The sequence below is a fragment of the Vanessa tameamea genome, chromosome 4 (genome assembly GCF_037043105.1).
Source record: "Vanessa tameamea isolate UH-Manoa-2023 chromosome 4, ilVanTame1 primary haplotype, whole genome shotgun sequence".
Lineage (NCBI taxonomy): Eukaryota > Metazoa > Arthropoda > Insecta > Lepidoptera > Nymphalidae > Vanessa > Vanessa tameamea.
In genome coordinates, this window is record NC_087312.1 from 10,210,361 (window position 1) to 10,230,596 (window position 20,236).

Here is a 20,236-nt window from a genome sequence, read left to right on the forward strand (position 1 = left end):
AATTAATTACAATATAATATATAATATTATGTAAATTAAGTAAAAAGTATTATACGATAGATGTACATATCGTCGTTGCGCCTGTAAAAGTCGCTGTGTTTTTTTTTCATATTTTTAGATTGTTATGCCGTTTTAACCGTTATAACAATGTAAAATAAGAAAAAAACACATAGCAACTTTTGCAGGCGCAACGACGATATGTACATTACATAGTTTTATTTTGATACGTATAGTTCTGGCTTCTGTTGTACGCCACAAAGGCGTTATATGGTAGAACTGCCAGTATAATCGTATATTCCCGGGCTGGTCATGAATCACGAGACTAACGCGATTTATTGCCCGGGATCCACGTGCGCCCAACTCTTTATTACCTTTGCCACACCAAAACGATATATTGTAATGAATATTTAAACAAGTACTTTCGAAGTTGTGTCAGCGATATCCACAATCTGGAAAACATCATGTCATAGATTAAAAATTTAATATAAATAAATTGCGATTATAAGTAGATCGTACCGTGTATTAATTTTGAAGAACCTAGATGATAAAAAAGAATTAATAATAGTAAAACATATTGATTTTTTTATCATTTAATTAATATAATTTTAAAATGACTGTCTGACATTCAACACACAGCCTAAGTCGGTGGGTTGGACAGGATGAAATTTTACACAGGAACGTGAGCACCTAGAGTATTTTCCAAAAGAAATCCCTATTTAGGAATACTTTTATGAATAAAAGTCATTCGTTAAAGCTCTTGCGAATATTCATACCTTAAGAAGGTAAATTGGAAAGGTAAATTTGTATGGAAGATCGTAGTTTTTTAAGTTAAGACAAAAACATCAAACATGCAAATCGGTATTTAGATTTGTGTTTATAAGTAAAAACCAACATGTTAATGTTTTGTGATTGGAATCCCATTGGGTACAAGGTTACTCAGACTAGTTAGCCCATTAGACAAATATAATATTATGTCAAAATGTATTGAGGCTAAAACTGTGACACAGTACGGGACTTGTGGTTATTAAGAGATTTTAGATGTTTTTATGCACCTAAGTTTTGGAAGCTTAGTCTGTATTTTTTTAAATGGCTCTTACATATTCTTTTTTATAAAACTGACAATATTCAAGTTTAAGATAAAAGTAAATATAGACGACGTTGATATTAAAGATTTAAGATAATTTGGAAGAAAATGTAATACCTAAGTATATTAAAGCAATACCGTTTCCAAGGTTTATACGCTTCAATGTAGAGTCTAAATGATGCAAATATAAAAATATATATCTACAAATTTAGATCAAGATAAATGTGTACGTACCATTCAGGATTAGCTAAGACCTTCAATATTAATATCTGTCCCTATTTCAATAAACAAGCTAGAAAGCTTCATTGTCAGAGAAACTATTTAAGGATTACCTATCGGGCAGATTCCAGTGTATTATACTAGCTAAAGCTTATCGTGATTTGCTGGTTATTTATAGTATGCTGCACTATGAGACCAATCCGATGAATTTCTATTGATTTTCTTACCCATCTGCCACTGAACTTGTGTCAAATTATTTCATAATATGCGGATTATACTTTCCTGATTGGTTAAAGATTGGGTGATGTATTTATATAAATTATATAATATAATTTATAAAATGTTCGGTAGTCAATGATTAATGTTTATAAATAGTACCCATTTTAATTTAATTAGAGTTTTATATTAAATATAATTTTACATTTTTTTAAAACCTTATTTAATAACTGGGTCGTTGAACCTAAGTTCTGAAACGCATAAATTGAATGTAAATTTTCGATAATTTTTACATTATATCTGGCGTATTTGCTTTATCGAAATTGTACCTAAAGTTGATATTGGTTTGTTGTTGCCGAGGTTGTCACAGGTAAGCCAAATAAATATTTTATTAAAATAATAGGTACAGTTGTGAGGGAACTTATGTATATTTATTATTTTATTCATTTATTTAGTTATTAATTTGCATAAAAGCAAACAATTTTAATAGATATACATTACACCTATATCATTCCGAAAATAATCATAAAAAGATAAATTTACCAAAAATACTTTTTATACGATTAGATCGTTTACTTGAAAAGAGCAAATGCTCCAACGTTCATGTTAAATATATAGATTTGTTGTAAAATCTGTAGATATTTTTTTATATAATATTAACACATATATAGGATTTCAATTATCAAAATATTTTAAAAATAATGTACGAATATTTTTAACTGTCTGACCGCTAGGATTTTTATTTTATTAAGCTTATTCCACTTCAATACCAATGAGTACTGGTGAAACATATTTCGGATATTTTTTTTTATCGCTGAATACGAAAAGAATAATATAAATCTATCTAAAAATAAAAATCCTGTATAAACCATCGAGTTTTGGTTAAATTGTCATATCCTATTCAATATTATAGTATTAAGTATACATTCCAATTACGGGATTATAAATATTTCCATTTTTCAAACTGAGTAGACTACTACTGAGAATTTCTCGTCAGAAAGACTAAAAAACAAAGTTATTTATGATCCAGTTATTGAATCCCGGCATGAACATTGATTGAAGGATTGTTAAAGAAGTCAATTAATTTAATCTGATCTGTAAGGGGGAGAAATCTCTCTACCAAAAAAAAAAGCTATTTGCTTGATAAAATACAATAGCAATTTGTATAATAATATATTATAAATAAATAACTTCAACATCTAAAATAAACAAGAGTGAAGAAGTTAGTATGGATTGTGGATTGTAATATTGGTTTCATTACTAAAAATAGCAACAATGATTTTGTTTTCAAGTTTCCACTTTCGTTGACAATTGACATTTAACTTTATCAGACTGACAGTGACAGTCGTTTGTTGTTTTATTCTGATTATGAGGCTGTGTATCCCTAATAGTGGTTAATTTTCATTTTTGTTGTAGTTATTTTAAAATCAAAATATATCTTTTTAGAAATCAATTCGTATTTTAGTATTTATAATATAAATATGAATCCTGTTGTTGAAATATGGACATGGGTAAACAGTATTATTGATATTATATAAATATTTTGTATCTTATAACCAAAACCAGCTTTAACATTAAAATAACTTTCAGGGTGCTAACTCTCATGGTCAATTGGCACTCGATCTAACCTGTGAACAAATAGATAAGCCTACTAAATTGCAAACAGAATTTTATGACAAGATTAAGCAAATAGCCTGTGGTGGCGCACATTCCGTCTTGTTAGACAGTCAGGGAAAGCTTTTTTCATGTGGGTGGAATTCTAAAAAACAACTGGGACATAAAACGGAAGTATATACGTTTAGTCGCATATGGCGATTAAGTGGTATCACATTTACAAATATAGCATGTGGATGGGACTTTAGTTGTGGTGTCACAGATGAACATTACTTATTTGTATGGGGCTCCAATAGTCATGGTCAGCTAGGTTTACCTAAAGATCATTTCGGAGAATATGTGGAACCCATTAGGCTCCAAGTTAATGTGTGTGCGATTTCCATGGGATTGAGACATACAGCGATGATTAATTCAAAAGGAGAGGTTTGGACAACTGGTTGTGGCAGGCATGGCCAACTGGGATTAGGTGAAAATACTTTAAATTCAGATAGATTTCAAAAAGTACCTAAATTAACCAAAATATCTCACATTGCTTGTGGACAGAATCATACAGTAGGATGGTGCTCGGAAGAAAATGCTTTGTATGTTTGGGGTGATAATAGACATGGTCAGTTGTTGCTTAATTCCCAAGAATATAAGAAAATTTTTACACCACAAAAAATTGATATAAGTGTAAGGAAAGAAGTGAAAAAGCTTTTAAGTGGTTGGACTAATGTTTTATTATGGTTGCACGATGGGTCGCTGCTTACATGGGGAAGGAACAACAAAGCACAACTTGGGACGGATGCTGAATTTTCTGGAAAGATTTTCAATATTAAATTACCAGGTAGCTTATTATTTTAATATGATGTCACTATTTATATAACAATGAATTAATGTATTTAAATTATAATATCATTAGTAACTTTAGTTATAAATAACATTTTCTATTTATTACACATATAATTTATGTTTTATCTTTCAGATGACAGGCAAGTAGAGGATGTTGCATTAGGTTCTGAACATACCTTGTGCATGGCTACTGATAAAACTGTTTGGGCTTGGGGCTGGAATGAACATGCAAACACAGGATTACCCTATACTGAAGAATTTATAAGGTGTCCTACTCAAGTACCAATTGTAACAAAGTCAAAAATTAAACAAATATTTGCTGGAGGGGCCCACAATTTTGTAGTAATAGACTATGATTTAGAATCAAAATAACAAAAACATACAATTGTGTATACTAAATAATATATATTCTATTTAGACATTTCTGTGCAGGACATAATCCAATGGTGCTACATAAATTTTGTATTTATATTACACTAATAAGAAACCAGTGCTCGGTATATGCCTCTTTGATTTAATTTTGTAATATACTACAACTAGTATGCTTCTGAAACATAAATGGTACCATGCCAGAAATCTTTATGCAATAATCAACAATAACTATAAAAAAAATGAAATTTATCAGATGAATGGTTAAAGAATGAATAACAGATCCAAATAGACATTAATTATTATTATACTCTTAGATATATCCTACACTGTGTGAAGTCAGACATTATAGTTAACTTCAATAAATACTAATATAAATAATTACTTATTAATTTTAAGTAAAACAATGTGATAATGAATAAGAATCAATTAATATAAAATTTATTTGACATTGCTTTTACAAACACTTTTGAATATGCAAGTTCTTAATCTATGTACTTTACTATTATTTACTGTGTTACAATGTTAACAAGAGCTGTGATTTTGTTGATAATAATAATTTGATTATAAACAATAAAGTGTTATTAAATGAATGAGATATTATTAATCTAATATTTTACATAAATAGGCGACAAGACAAGAACTACTACTAAATATTTTAATTCCTTTTTTAAGTCAATTTTAGTACAGTACAGTAGTATGAGGAGATTATTTTAATATAAATTCTAATTAAAGCTTCGATAGCACGATGGTTTACGGACCGCCAAGCGATGTAAAAAGTCGCAGGACCGATCCTGACCCCTTGGGTTATTGTCGTCCCCACTCCTAATATAAATGATAAACATAAATAGGATTATTAGTAATTCCTTAATTCATTTGGGGAATTGTTACTATTGTTAAAAAAAAAATACGTAACGCTTTACGCAACGAAGCGGTTTACCCTCCCATAAGAAGTTATCACTTCAAAAAAAGTTATGGAATTACTTTGTACATGGATGACCGAGAAAGCGCTAAAAAAGCTTTAAAAATTAATTGTTTAGATAATATGCGTAAATATAATTAGTCAAATCTCGCGATCGTCGGTATCTCAGGAGAACTAGGTGAAATAAAGTATAGGGCTATACTTTCGTTCTAGTCTACTATATAGCTATTCTTTATCCAGATATAATTTGAAAAAGATTTTAAACCAAAATTTTAAGGAGAACGTTTAGAGCTTATCCGCGCTGCTCTAGGTACTACTGGGTGCCACCAATCTACCTACCTGACTTGTGTCAGTATTTCATTCAACACATAAAGATCTCCATACGAATCTTCCGATAAAATTTAGTGGTGATTTGCGTAATAAAATGTATCTAATACCTAGGTGATATTCTATTCCCAATATTCAAAACCTAATAATTCAGTATACTGTTGTTTTTACATTCAATTAACAATCATTAGGTATGTAAACAATAAAAGATCTATGTCGTCCATCGTCCATCGCCCATATATGAGTAACGTCGTAATTCAATGTAGCTCCGATATGCAAACTTGGCTAATGAAGTTTAGTTAAGCCGGCTCGTACGATCCAATCTTCCGTTAGGCCTAATTCCGTCGATGTAATGCTAACTGGAAACGATCTTTGTACTACAGGTACATTCAGAAATTTGTTACTAGTATATGTTTTATATACTACTGGCGACCTACTTCGGCTTCGAAATGATGCAATTTATTAATAAAGAAAGATAGTTGTGCGTTTAGCAAAAAAATAATATGCATACATATTTAATTGTTTTAAGACGTTTGATTTATTACTTGTAAGTTTTTCATAAATGAAAAATATGTATAGTACTTTTATTGCGAATAATAGAACTTATTTGTCCACAGCTTATAGATTTTATTTTGGATAATTTTAAATGCGTAGTTTAAATTTTAGTCACTTATCCGATCATCCGTTTCGTAGTGAACGATGTTTTTCGTTACACTTAATTTGAAAACAAGACAGATATTATCTTCATGATGATATAATATTCTAAAATATTCATTTGAATGTTATGCTGTACAAGACATTTTTATTATAATTAACATATACACTTGGAATAAAAAAATTGAGTCGGAGGAAGTGACTTTGCAAATAACCTAATTTTGGCAATTTGTAATAGATAAAAATAGTTATTACCTATGAATTATCCGTGAAAGAAACATGTTGTCACTGACTTTTTTGTAGGCTTTCTTAACACGATTTTAGTATCTCCTTAGGATTAGCCAGCGTGATCCCCGTAAGCGAACAAAAACAGTTTTTTGGATAAAACACATGACACATTAATCGTCTATTTTGTATACCTACATACATACAAACCTACCTCTTTTATAGCTGTATCTATTAATGAAAACTGGTTGGCTATTCTGTAACAAGAAATTCGAAACTCACCTCACAAAACGTTCGTGAAATGTCAGAATGTGATATGCGACAGTGACTTTAATAATTATAAAATGTATAGGATGCATGTATCAAAATTGTCAACATTTCACGAGTGAGATTCGAAGAAAATTCTTACAGAATCGCATTACTGTATCAAAATCCGTCGAAGAGGCAGTCATTTCACATTTGAGCCTTTATTTCATAAATGTATTGTGTAAAAAAATTATGTTAATTAAATGTATAGATATACATTATTTTATCCTTAATATACCTAATATTAATAAATGAATGACAGATCTTTACTTGTACTCTACTAAATAGTTAAAACTATAAAAAAATGACATTTCCAGCAGATAATGATATTATGTGTCTAGAGTTTCGGATATTGCAATTTCCCAGCGCGCACGCCCACTGCATCCTTCCATCTCGTTGCCCATCGCTGCAACAACACTTGACGTTCATAAAACAATTCTCGCTGCAGTCATTCTTGTGCTACTAAGTTGAAGTACTTATTAATCACATTCGTATCGAGGAACAAAAAACATTGTTCACTCTTGTCTTACTAATCAGAAATGGCGGTAGTTTTATTTTTCAATAAATTGTTTCTATGAACTATTTTTTTTTTTTACCATTTTGAAAATTTCATCAGAAATAGGTTTATGTTGATGTCATGTAATAAAATAATCATACTTATGATTTAACAATCTTGAAAAGTGACACAGAATGTTGACCAAGTCAATTCTTAAGCAGTTCCATGATTTGGATAGAAAAAATGGAAAAAAATATAGTATCACAGATTGCTTTCTCTTAGTAAAGATTTCATACAAAAAGGATATTTGCCGAGCCAGTCAGCGAGCATTCGCACTCAGCATCTAAGACGCAAAACGTGCCTGCTTTTACAAATGTCGGTATAATTTTTACTATATATTGCAAGGACTAAGCTAAACATACGTATATGTATAAAAAAAGGTAAAATATTTCTTCTTTATGCACATTAATAAACAATATTTTGTATATATAGAAGGTGGAAAGAAGGTGAAATGTGAGTGAGGTTACAGTAATTATGAAGACAAAATTTAAATACTAGTATATACTTCGTATTGTAGAAATAAAAAAAAAAAACCTATAAATTTTTATATATTATTGTAAAAGTTTTAATGATAGGAAAGGCTGTAGTAAAATTAAGTATTTTCTATGAATTCAATACTGACATATGAAATAGAAAAATAATACGTAGTATTAAGTAAATTAATAAAAATTAAAATATTTAAAAGAGCACGTAAAAGAATAATGAATTCTAGGTACATTAAAAATAGTATGTTTATTCGAGGCTCAGTTCATTTTGAAGAGCAGCTGGAAAGATAAGAAATCATTTTATTATTAAGTTACTTATATCAAACATTTTTGATAAGTATACATTTCGATCTAAATTCTTGTTTGTCAATATAATATGGGTATTGGCTTAAATAATATGAACTGAAATTTCGATTTATAGCTTTATCCTAGAATTAAATTATTATTATTTTGTAATTAGAGTTTTAAACTTAATATTTTCATAATTCGTTTCATAATTATTTTAAATAATATTACTAATATATAGTGGTATATAATTACAACACTTTGACAAATTATAATAGATTTTCTCAGAGTTTTGATAGATGTGCGGTCCATTGTATAAAAAAAATTAGAAGACTGAAGACAAGTCTGATAGTCAATCTAACTTAGACAAGGATAATAGTAGACTCCAAAGAGAATTGTTTTATAAATGTCAAGTATATTTACAGCTGCGATATTTATGGATGAATGCAGTGGAAATAGCTACTGCTACCTTAGAGCGAAGGGGTTTTTAAATTAATATCGAATGGATTTTCTTAACATAGATGTGTCTTGTGTCTTAAACTATTTGCAGTTTTGACTCTGGAGTTTGAATAATAACAATTATTATCCACTAAATAAATGTAGACTTACAAATTATATCACTTCTCAGTATAAAATAAAGTCGCTTTCCGCTGTTTGCCTGTCCCTGGGTATGCTTAGATCTTTAAAACAACGCAATGGATTTTGATGCGGTTTAATAGATAGAATATTTAAAGAGGGAGATTTATATGTATAAAACATGCTTAATATAGTAAAGAAACACTGACAATTTTACAGGTCTAATGTGATGTCGTAAATAAACACATTTTGTTACGCTTACATTGCAAGCGCCGGCTGAACTGTATGAGATAGATCAAAATACATAATGTAGGAAAGTATTGTACACCCAAAAAATGTCTACAAAAAAGTCCGCGATGGTATATGTCTTTCTCGTTGGGATAATCCACAATAACCATTTTTAAACATTTACTTTTTACGAGAAATAATGGCTTATTTACGAGGCGATTTTAAGCAATACAAAAAAATAATATCCAGTTAAGTACTTTAAATACATTGTGCATTTAATATAGATCTATATGGTCCTTTACAATATGAAATTTAAATAAATATTTTCGAGGATATTACAAATTTAAAATACAGGGACATAGCGGCTTGTACTGTCTAATGACAAAAAAGCTGTGAAAGTTGTATATAAAGACATTCTGTAGTATATTTAGTATCAGCATTGCACCCGTGCGAAGCCGGGGCGGGTCACTAGTCGATTATAATATAAAACATATTAATATCTTACTTATTGTTAGAATTAGGTTCCTCCAAAGCTATTTTTTTTTTAAAATGATATTTACCACCTCACTGAAGTAATATTTAGTAGTTATTCTGAAAAAAAAACACGCTTTTTTTAAATACTTATAAAAATTACGAAAATTATTGTTACAAAATATATAGCAGTAACTAATTCCTAGTTATTAATTCAAAAGTTGTCTTCAATAAGTTTGTAAGTTTTTGTCTTTCCTGCAAAATAGCTACGCCATATTTCTTCGGTCATTGACTGAAAATTAAAAGAAAAAACATTCTAGTTACTCCAAGTCAGAATAAGAGAGTAAATCTAAACTTCCTTTATTGTCAAAATGCTTATCAAAAAGCAAAAGCTTATCTGTTAAGTTGAAATTTAATGTCTATTACCTATACTTTTCTGCAAGGTTCTTCCTTAAAAGGTAAAGTTTGTAAACGACAGCGCATACATACAAATAGCTCTTAAGCTATTTTTACGAGTAGATAATTTTACTGAAAAATAATAAGTTTGGTAGCATATTCGGTATTACTAATCCGAATAAAACGATATTATATTCCTTTAATTAAATATTCAATTAATTAATTTAGACTTAAAAAAAGAAACAGTTATTTAAAAAATAGTTTTGTAACATGATAACGATGTAACTGTATTGTTATTTACGTGGATTTTTATCTAAAATTTTAGTACATGAAGGACTTCATATTGAACCTTCGTTATGATACGTCAATATTTCATATAATTGAGTTTCAGCTCGCGTAATTTTATTGTGACGTAACTACCGTTAGCAGTTGCAGTGAATTTCCGTAGTTTTAAAAAATATGCCTTTTTTATTTACTTAATAATATATTTGTAACTTTTTTTTATGATATCGGTAGGCGGACGAGCAAATGGGCCACCTGATGGTAAGTGGGCGCTCATAGATAGTAAGAGATATTAACTATTTCTTACATCACCAATGCGCCACCAACCTTGGGAACTAAGATGTTACGTCCCTTGTGCCTTTAGTTACACTGGCTCACTCACCCTTTAAATAAGAACACAACAATACTGAGTACTGCTGTTTGGCGGTAGAATATCTGATGAGTGGGTGGTACCTAACCTACCCAGACGGGCTTCCACAAAGCCTTCCCACCAAGTGAAATTTGTGATCTAATTCCTTAAGATTGTGATTTATGTACTTATATTTATGAGTACGAAATCAAATGAGTTTATACTCTAACAAATGATATATTGAAATTAATGAGTTATTTAATCAATATTGGAGACGTTTTTACCTAGCCCTCGCCGATACTAAATATTTAAATATGCCGCAGTGCGCGAAGTCTTAAATAAAACATGTCTGCAAGCGAAATGAATTTTTCACGTTGACTGGCCCTCAGAAAACTCGTACGCCTCCTGCAATTATTTAACCGGTCAACGCTCGCTCTACATCTCTACATTCATTCCGACACGATTTTTAAAGGGCCTAACTAAGATGCTGTTGGAGGAGGTCGATGAACAACATTAATTATAGAAAGGGATACAGAGTGTAAAAAGGTCATTAATAGTGCTTAATTTAAATAATAAGGTTATATATAAATGTCTAAATACTGACAAGTGAGAGCACACATTTTTTAAGGATGTATTTATATTTCGGAGGAGAACGCATAAAAATTAATGACCGAAATTCGGTGTGGTGTAATTAATTAACATATTTGTAAAATTTTAATAACTTATTAATAATATTTCATTAAAATAAACTTTGTGGCGTGTTTGGACGGACACCAAAGCGGTGGTTAGTGTGGAGACATTATTAATATAATGTGTCAGTTTACATAAATTTAATTTAAGATACGTGAAAATTAAGCCGCACAATTATAATGCAGTCCACATTATATCAATTTTTAATTTTTACTATTAATTATAAGTACCTATAGATAAACATTTAAAATGTAGAAATATTTTAATTACAATTCGGGTCAAAAATTATACATTACTATATTACTGTAATGAAAGTAAAACTCAGCTAGCGAACCTAAAATATTTTTAAAAAAGGAACACACACACCTATAAACGTTTTATGATAAATTTTATTAACATGATTTTCAGTACAAGACATGAGTATATTCATTAAAACATTACATCTTGTTCCAAATATATATTATTAAACCTGCCATGAACTCCGTTACTAGAATATCTAACTTAAAGTCATTTTCGTGACAGCTTTAATCGTGATTTGCATTATTTTCCAGGAAGATAAAGAGTTCTCTGCCTACATAAAATGTAAATTCGTCGACGCTGGTATGCAAAGTTCACGCTTGATTGTATTTCCACGACCGAACGCGGGTCGAATTTTAAAATATTCACTTGCTAATGAAATTTGACTTTAAAACCATATTTTTTATTATTATTATCTACCTACATCGTTATACTGAAGAGTAAACGGTCTATATTATTTATATCTTAAACATTTTTTGTTATCATTATTGTGGATTATTAAGTGGTCTTTAATCAATGAATACAATACACAATCTAAAAAATATAGTAAGCGCGATGTAAAGGACAGATTGCGTCTATGTGTCGGTAAGCTACATAGGTACTCGTCCTACATATTTATTTTATTAAATACATTTCAATAATTTCATAAAAAGTAAATGTATTCGCATTTCATCTCATTAACAGAAGAGCTAGTATTGAAAATTGTATAATATAGAGAAATTTTTCCATTTCATAACTTGCATTACGTAGTCCGTGAAAAGCTATTATGTCAGCCGGGGAATCTTATTTCCGTTTGAGGTAAAACGGACTCGGGTCGAACTGGGACGGCAGTCGAGAACACTTGCGATGTTGAAAATGTCTTTTTTATCGGACAATACAAAAGTAAAAATATAAGTAATTGGTGAGGATGTGATTCGATCGACGCACACCATCAACTTCCATTTGATTCACAGACAATATTTCTTTTATGTGTAGTAAATGTATAAAAAGTGATTCCAAATAATGTTTAGGGAAAGGAGCATTCACCAAGTCGCTTACATATATACCTACATATGCGAGTTAAACACAAACATTCGAGCACCTGAAATATTATATATTTTTTTCAAAATATCGTTTACCAAAAATTACGTTTGATAACAATAACACAATGAAGGTTAAAAATTAAATTAATAAAGTAACAAATGCTCGAAAATAAATTGATTATAAGGTATCTGAACGTCGATTTTAGAGAGGTACAGCTTTGACTATCTTGTGGATACATTTTTATTACCAAAAATATATAATACGACGAATGTTGTTATCTGAAGCTTAAACCATCATGTCGTAAAATCCATCCATCGATCAGTCAGAACAGTGTCGATGCGTCGAGCTTCTTTTTATAAAATATTTAAGCATTTTGTACCGAGAATTTCTACTTTCATCGCTTTTTAGTGATTTATTGTATAGATACTAATTAAATAACACAGATCAAAGTCAAAGTCAATTTTTTTTATTAAATATAGAAGTGTTTACACTTGCTTATTGATAATCAAAAATCTACCACCGGTTCGGAATTTAAAACCTCGGACCTGAGAAGAACCGGCGAAAGAAACTCAGCGGATTTTTATTTTTTTTTTTCCATTTTGCATGTACAATAATAATTATATTTTAGTTATTTGAAACAGCCTGTAGGCGATCATTTCATTCCCAAGGTATGCAGTCAACTAAAAAGTCATTAGTGTTGTAATATCCTTTAGCACACAAACACTCTTTAACGATTCTTTTGAATTTTATAATTGAATAATTTTGAACGTTTTCTGGGATCCTGTTGTAAAAACATTACAGTATACATTGCCCCAAAAAAGAGTTACTAACCCTGTGTAATCGGGTACTTGGAGTAACAAGTTTATTCTTGTTCCTAGTGTTAATAGAATGTACGTCACAATTTCTGGGAAAATCATTTATGTTTTTGCGTACATACATAACATTATCAAAAACAAATTGAGAAGCGACAGTCATTATTTTAATTTCTTTAAATTTACCTCTTAACGAATCTTTTGGGCCCAGGTTATAAATTGCACGAATAGCCCTCTTCTGCAGTACAACCTGGTATTAATGTCAGCTGCATTACCCCAGAGTAGGATGCCATACGACATCATACTGTGGAAATAATTGAAATACACAAGGCGAGCCGTATCCACATCAGTCAAAAGTCTAATTTTTTTTACCGCATAGGCTGCAGAGCTGAGTCTATTCGCCAATTTATTTATATGGGGGCCCCATTGGAGCTTAGAGTCTATTGTCATACCACGGAACTCTGTTGATTCTAAAACATATAATGCTTCCCCGTTTAAAAGTACACTCGTTTTGACACATCTTACATTGGGAGTAGTGAATTTAATACATTTTGTCTTTTTACTATTTAACATTAAATTATTAACACTAAACCAATTTACTATTTCAGAGAGAGCATTGTTCACATCGTTATATATTGAAATACGTCATTTTATTTTAAAAATTAAAGTAGTATCATCAGCAAACAATACTATCTCGAGTTTATCACCTAGGAGATGTGGCATTTATATAAACAAGGAAGAGAAATGGTCCAAGAATTGATTCTTGAGGGACCCCCACAGTAACTGGAGACCCGGGAGATCTTTTTCAATTTACATCAACCCTCTGAATCCGATTGCTCAGATACGAAATCAGAAGACTGAGTGCAGTGTCCCTAATTCCATAATGACGTAGTTTCCTGACCAAAGTTTCGTGTTGCACACAATCAAAGGCCTTAGATAAATCACAAAATATCCCTAAGGCATCCTGTGACTCCTCCCAGGCCTTGTAAATATTTTTAACGAGCTCAACACCAGCGTCAGTTGTCGACCTCTTGTAAATCCAAATTGTTTCTTGTGTAGCAACTTGTTATTGTTAAAATGATATTTACTTATATAATAATACGTATATATATTTTAATTATTGTCACCCATTTTAAATATATAAAGAAGCCAATTGCCAATTTAAAAAAAAATAGTTTTTATGTTCCTCTGAGTAATTGACTTCATAATTACCTCTTCTAATCGTATAATGTTTTACAACAAAGATTTAGAACTCACCTGTCATCATTTAGGATCATATTAGCTTGGGTTTAATTAAAAGCTTTTATTTAACTTGAAATACTTGTTCGTTCTTTGTACGAATATTTAATATTACAGCTCATTCGAAGTTTCACCATGACATGACTACTGCACTTAGGCTTGGTCCTGACGAGTGAATTCCTCAACAGTTAACAGCACAGACACGAAATTCCAAATACACATTCAATTGAGATAGCCCGTTCTAATTGCCATTATGTCATAGCTATTGCACTTAGAGTTGGCTCCTGACAAGAGAACTGCTCAACGGCCAACTCCACAGACACAAAACTTTGTATCCGCTTTCAATTATGATAGCCCTTTGTATAGTCTGCTATAATAAAGATTAACCTGCCTATATTTTTTATAAAAAATACATAAATTTCGTCGTATTTGAATTATAACTTTTGTCAAGTCGTAATATGTATTCTTGCGACAAGCTTAATTGTATAATATAAAAAATATATATGGGTTATATTAACTTAGTTTAACAAAAAAATATTAAATAATATTTTTTATTATTAATGTATGTACGTTGTACGGCTGAAAAATATATCGTTTTTTAAGCTTGCTATTGAGACAAGAACGACAGCTTTTTTTGAATTATTTTTTTCTTATGATCGTTAAAAACATTTTAAGCGATATGTTTGAATTATAACATAAAAATAAACTGAGCTCTGAATTCCACTCTATTAATTATATAAGCAGCTCACCCTCGTTTCATATAAATTATATGCTGGAAGCGCTTATCTCTACTTAATTCCTTGGGGTCCAGTAATTACAGCAGTACTATCTGGTAATCGCCTCAAGATTTGGTTATTCAACTTTTTTCTCACATTTCAGTCTTAAAAAGGTCTTTCCACACAGATTAAAGTGTTTTGTTTATCTTAGACTTTTTGTCTCGAATAATAATTTAGGCTTTTTTTAATGCAATTAAGCTAAAATTAAATTAGCCGTAGGTATATATTGAAACAATATTTAATCAGATCGAACAATAATGAGTATTTCTTAAAACTGAAAAGGTAAGAAACCATTGTTCATTTTTAATTGTTTTCTAGTATTCATTGATTATTGTTTGGGAAGTAGGTGTTTGTGCAAGTCCTAGTATACTCCTACCTATATACTACAGACAAATATCAATAACAAATTTCACTGTACTCCGGATGAAAGGTTTATTGGGGCAGACTAATAACAAGTACAAGCGATAAGTCTCAAGTCCCATGGTTTGCGGCACCAAAGTATGAAGTCGTTTATCTGCGAATATATAATACATATATTAAAAAAGGTCTGTATGATATATCTGTTAAAGATTAAGAGCTTTCAACCCCGTTTAACTAACGTGTTATATTTTCACAGAAAAGGTTTTAATCCATTCATTTGAACTAAGTCACCATTATATACAGGCGATTCATATTGAGTACATAATGACTCATGTAAGACAACGACTGTCGGGTTATGCTAGTATTATAGTTTTTTCCTGATATTGTTTATTGACGAAGGATCATTAAACTATTCACAAGTATACAGGCCTATAACATACCTCGTTTGGTTTCTGATATAAATAATATATAACCGTACATAATCAGCCTGTAAATTTCTCACTGCTGGGCTAAGGCCTCCTCTCCCGTTGAGGAGAAGGTATGGAGCATATTCCACCACGCTGCTCCAATGCGGGTTGGTGGAATACACATGTGGCAGAATTTCGTTGAAATTAGACACATGCAGGTTTCCTCACGATGTTTTCCTTCACCGCCGAGCACGAGATGAATTATAAACACAAATTAAGCACATGAAAATTCAGTGGTGCGTGCCTGGGTTTGAACCCGAAATCATCGGTTAAGATGCAAGCGTTCTAACCACTGGGCCATCTCGGCTCTCCGTACTCGGCTATAACCGTACATAAAATGTTAAATATAGTGTAGGTAGTTTTAATATGTTTAGGTCATATAAAATACATAATCATGGACAGTTTTATAACTAATTAAACCGAATTTATGAATTGGAGCAAAATTCAAATAGATTAGCGTATACCCAGGCTGTTGTTTATCTCGGTAGTTCTGCAATTTTTCAGGATTATCTAGTATTAAGGTTGACCTATTTATTTGAAAAACAAATTACTCGTATTTTGGCTCACAAAATTAAACAACGAACCTAACGTAATAACGTAATAACTCGTATGTGTATCGTGATCAAGATTTTATTATATTAAAAGAAACCAATAAAAAAAAATCAACTGGGTAATATTTGTGTATACAATCTAACTAATCTGACTTCCTTATTATTATATATAACGAAGGCTTGTATACTCAACAATGAGATCAATTATTATATTTTTTTTATTTTTGAACGTAATTTTTTGGAAACCAAAATTTTTATATTAAGAATATATCTATTTTTACTTATAAATATAAGTCAAAGGTTCGTAGCGTATCAGAATTATTGGAGCGTACAATCGATCAACGTTGTCGATGCCCATCACTGCTCACTCGAACATAACTTACTTTGCACACAAGAGACCTCTACATGAGAGAGTATAGAAAATATTTAAATAAATCTTTTCTATTTAAATATTAAAGATCGATAAAATAGCACATAAATTATATGATTATTATGTAACATAGCTGTGTCGAACAAAAATAAACAATTTAAAAAAATTGAATAAAAATTAAATATTTTTTATTCAATATTCCCACTGTTTTTTATGAAAAAAAATACCATCCCTTCATTTATCATATACTTTAATATTTCTAAGTATCACTTAGACGTGCTAAATGTACGTGAATATTTACAAAAAGTTCTTGTACATGAACGTTATATAAATATAAAATTTTTCCATAAATAATTCACGAACATTTAACTTTTTTAAGTTATGAGTTATGGTAGTTAGAGAAGCGCTTACCTGCTACGGAAAAAAATGGGCTTACTCATTAGCCTAGTTTTTAACGTACAGTCGTCTCTTTTGTTCGCAGCGTAAATAATTCAGGATATGAGGTTAATTATGTTTGAGACTCAGTCTAAATAATATTAAATAATAACTGTTTGCAATGCTGTTGGTGGTACGCCGCAATGCTATGTTTTTTAGTTATAATTTTTATTTATTTCATTTTCAATTGTAAAACTGTATTCTTACTATCTTTATTTTCACATATATTTTTAATTTATGTCTCAGATTTTTAATTTTAATTCGTTTGTTATTCAATTTATTTAGAATCGCAAACAACAGACTTCGAAAACAAATTCAACACATGTGAACGATGACTTATTTTGTAGTTATTATATATTATTTTTTGTGGTGTTCGTACGTTAATTACAATAAACGTTCCGTACCTTACGACGGTCGTAAATTGAATCCCGCAATCCCGAAGTTCCACCGCAAACTTGCTAACTGTAACATGGTTAAGAGTCGTGTAGACATGAGACTTTTTTCTTCTTCTTTAAAATAAAAACGGCAGTCGTATAACTTCGTACACCGTAATTTCAGCGACTATATTACAATGTGGCTACCTAATATAGCACAATATAGTGTTATATAATTAATAGTAGGTATTAAAAATACAATTGTAATTATTGCACGAACACTGAGCTTTCGTGGAAAATAAAAAAAAAAATTGCCACATTAAAATACAATTAAAATAAAAAAAATGAACCTCAATGATTAAAATATTAATTTAAAACTAATCAAATCTTTATGTTCTAATTATATTTTCATCACGATCACTATTTCTATTTTTATTGCAATATTTGTTTGATACACATACTTAACTTATAAACATAATATGTATACGTATGTATTTCAAGAGTATCTGTTGAAGTTATGCTTTAAATATTAATTAGCCTTGTTGGGACTTGTAAGTGAAAAACGTAATTCCGACTTGTATCTACTCTAACCTTAACTTTAACATTATGCACTATTATGCTACGGGAGCATACACATAGTTACGTGAGTTGCAATGCTTTCTGCGAGGAGAGAAATACCTAGACAGGTGTATGAATGTTCATTCAAATCACATGCAGATGTAAACTTAATCTAAGAACGCTAATCTTTAATACTGTCGAGAAAAATCATCTTAAAATTTCCATATATGTTCTTTTTATAAATTCTATAATAAGTTTTTTTTTTTTTATTTTGCTTTAGAAACTGTGAAATATGTTATAATTAAAAAAATATATTATAGGACTTAGTGTTCGCGACGATGTCTGATGAAAAAATATAATCTAGCCATTATAATCACTACCAAAATATGAAAATAAAAAAAAAACTTATATCAGGAAGCAACTGGGAAGAATAAATTTATATTAACTTCCCATTATTATTTTTAACAGGTACGACTTTCGAACGACCAAATTTTGTTATAGAAATGAATTCCCTATTTATAAGCAAAAGTTTTGCTTAGCGGCGATTCAATAAAATCGATAGATGGACGTGAATTGAGAGTATTGTAATTTTAAGGACGCGTTACGTTTAAACAGATTTCGTTACATGAGAGAGCAGAAAGGTATGACTTACTGAAAAATATATTATATGAAATTTCACTTTTATTTTATGTACAATGCTGCACGTGCGATTTTATTTGATTTAGATACACATACATCATGTAAACTAATGACTTAAGCAAATTTCTTTTAAAAATTGTTCAGAATTATTTTTAATTTAATATGACTTATCTAATATAATTCAAGCCTAATTTTATTAATATACTAGGGTGCGTAGTTTATGAAGATCATTTGCGTTTTACTTACCTTTTCGGATTAGGTAGGTGGAGTATTTAGGCCTAAATAGCCTATAAGGTTAATCTAACTATCATTGTAATTATAGTTTGCACTCCACTATGTTTAAGCCCCTTGACTCAGTTATTACTACTAATACCTGTGAATTAGATAGATAATGATTGTCTAATCAATCAGTTACCTTAAATCGGGATAATTAATATTAACAAACGTAATTTGTCTTTGACGCGGGAATCAGCTTTGTTTGTTTGGCATATATTGATGTGTATTGTGTTCCCATTGAGCTTATTATCGTGAATATCAAATCCAAGACAAATGTAAACTCTTTTACATTCATGTCTTTATTTAGTCTTAAGCATTGGGAAAGTCGTAGGTGGTATCACAGATAAAGGTTTCGTGGTCGTAATACTAACAAGATACAAAATTACGGATAGGAACGGTATTGTGCGACCGTTCAGTATTTTTATGTTTTTTTTTTTTTGTAAATACCTGTTTTCTTTAATTAATATAAATAAATTGCAACAAGCTTTTTTATCATATAAATTGTGTCAAATGTGAAATGATGATTTAAGCTAACAGTAAAAGTTTTTTGTTTATTTTTAACGCATTTAAATAAAAGCTGGTTTTTAAAAACGCTTTTTACTTCTAATTTATTTTTTACTTTTTAGTAATTAAACTCGCATTCGTATTCTCAGCAAGCCCTTTCATTTAATACCCATATTGTAAGAATGAATTAATAAAAATTATCCGCCATCTTGCGTGTTCCGCCACGTTAGATTTAGAATGACGTCACACAGTTAACCATGCATTGTGATCCAAACTGAACGTGTATACAAAACTTCAGCCCAATCGGTTAAAGATATCTGCTTCTAAATTGAGTTGCAAAATTTTATCCGTAGATTGCTTTGCAAGTTAAATAAAAGCTTGTAAAATGATTAATATTACTATTTACTATGTGATTTACTTGAAAACATTTACCATACCTGAATTAAAAACTCGTCAACATCTTAAGCAGT

The 20,236-nt window shown here is 30.1% G+C and overlaps 1 protein-coding gene across 1 annotated transcript; it reads left to right on the forward strand.

Annotated features, from left to right (window-relative positions):
* Nucleotides 1-2,850: 2,850 nt before the first annotated feature.
* Nucleotides 2,851-4,581, forward strand: LOC113395159 (secretion-regulating guanine nucleotide exchange factor). The gene is made up of 3 exons (XM_026632721.2): nt 2,851-3,030; nt 3,110-3,959; nt 4,098-4,581. The coding sequence occupies exons 1-3, from the start codon at nt 3,001-3,003 to the stop codon at nt 4,334-4,336; spliced, it is 1,119 nt and encodes a 372-aa protein (XP_026488506.2). The 5' UTR covers nt 2,851-3,000; the 3' UTR covers nt 4,337-4,581.
* The last annotated feature ends 15,655 nt before the right edge of the window (nt 4,582-20,236 follow it).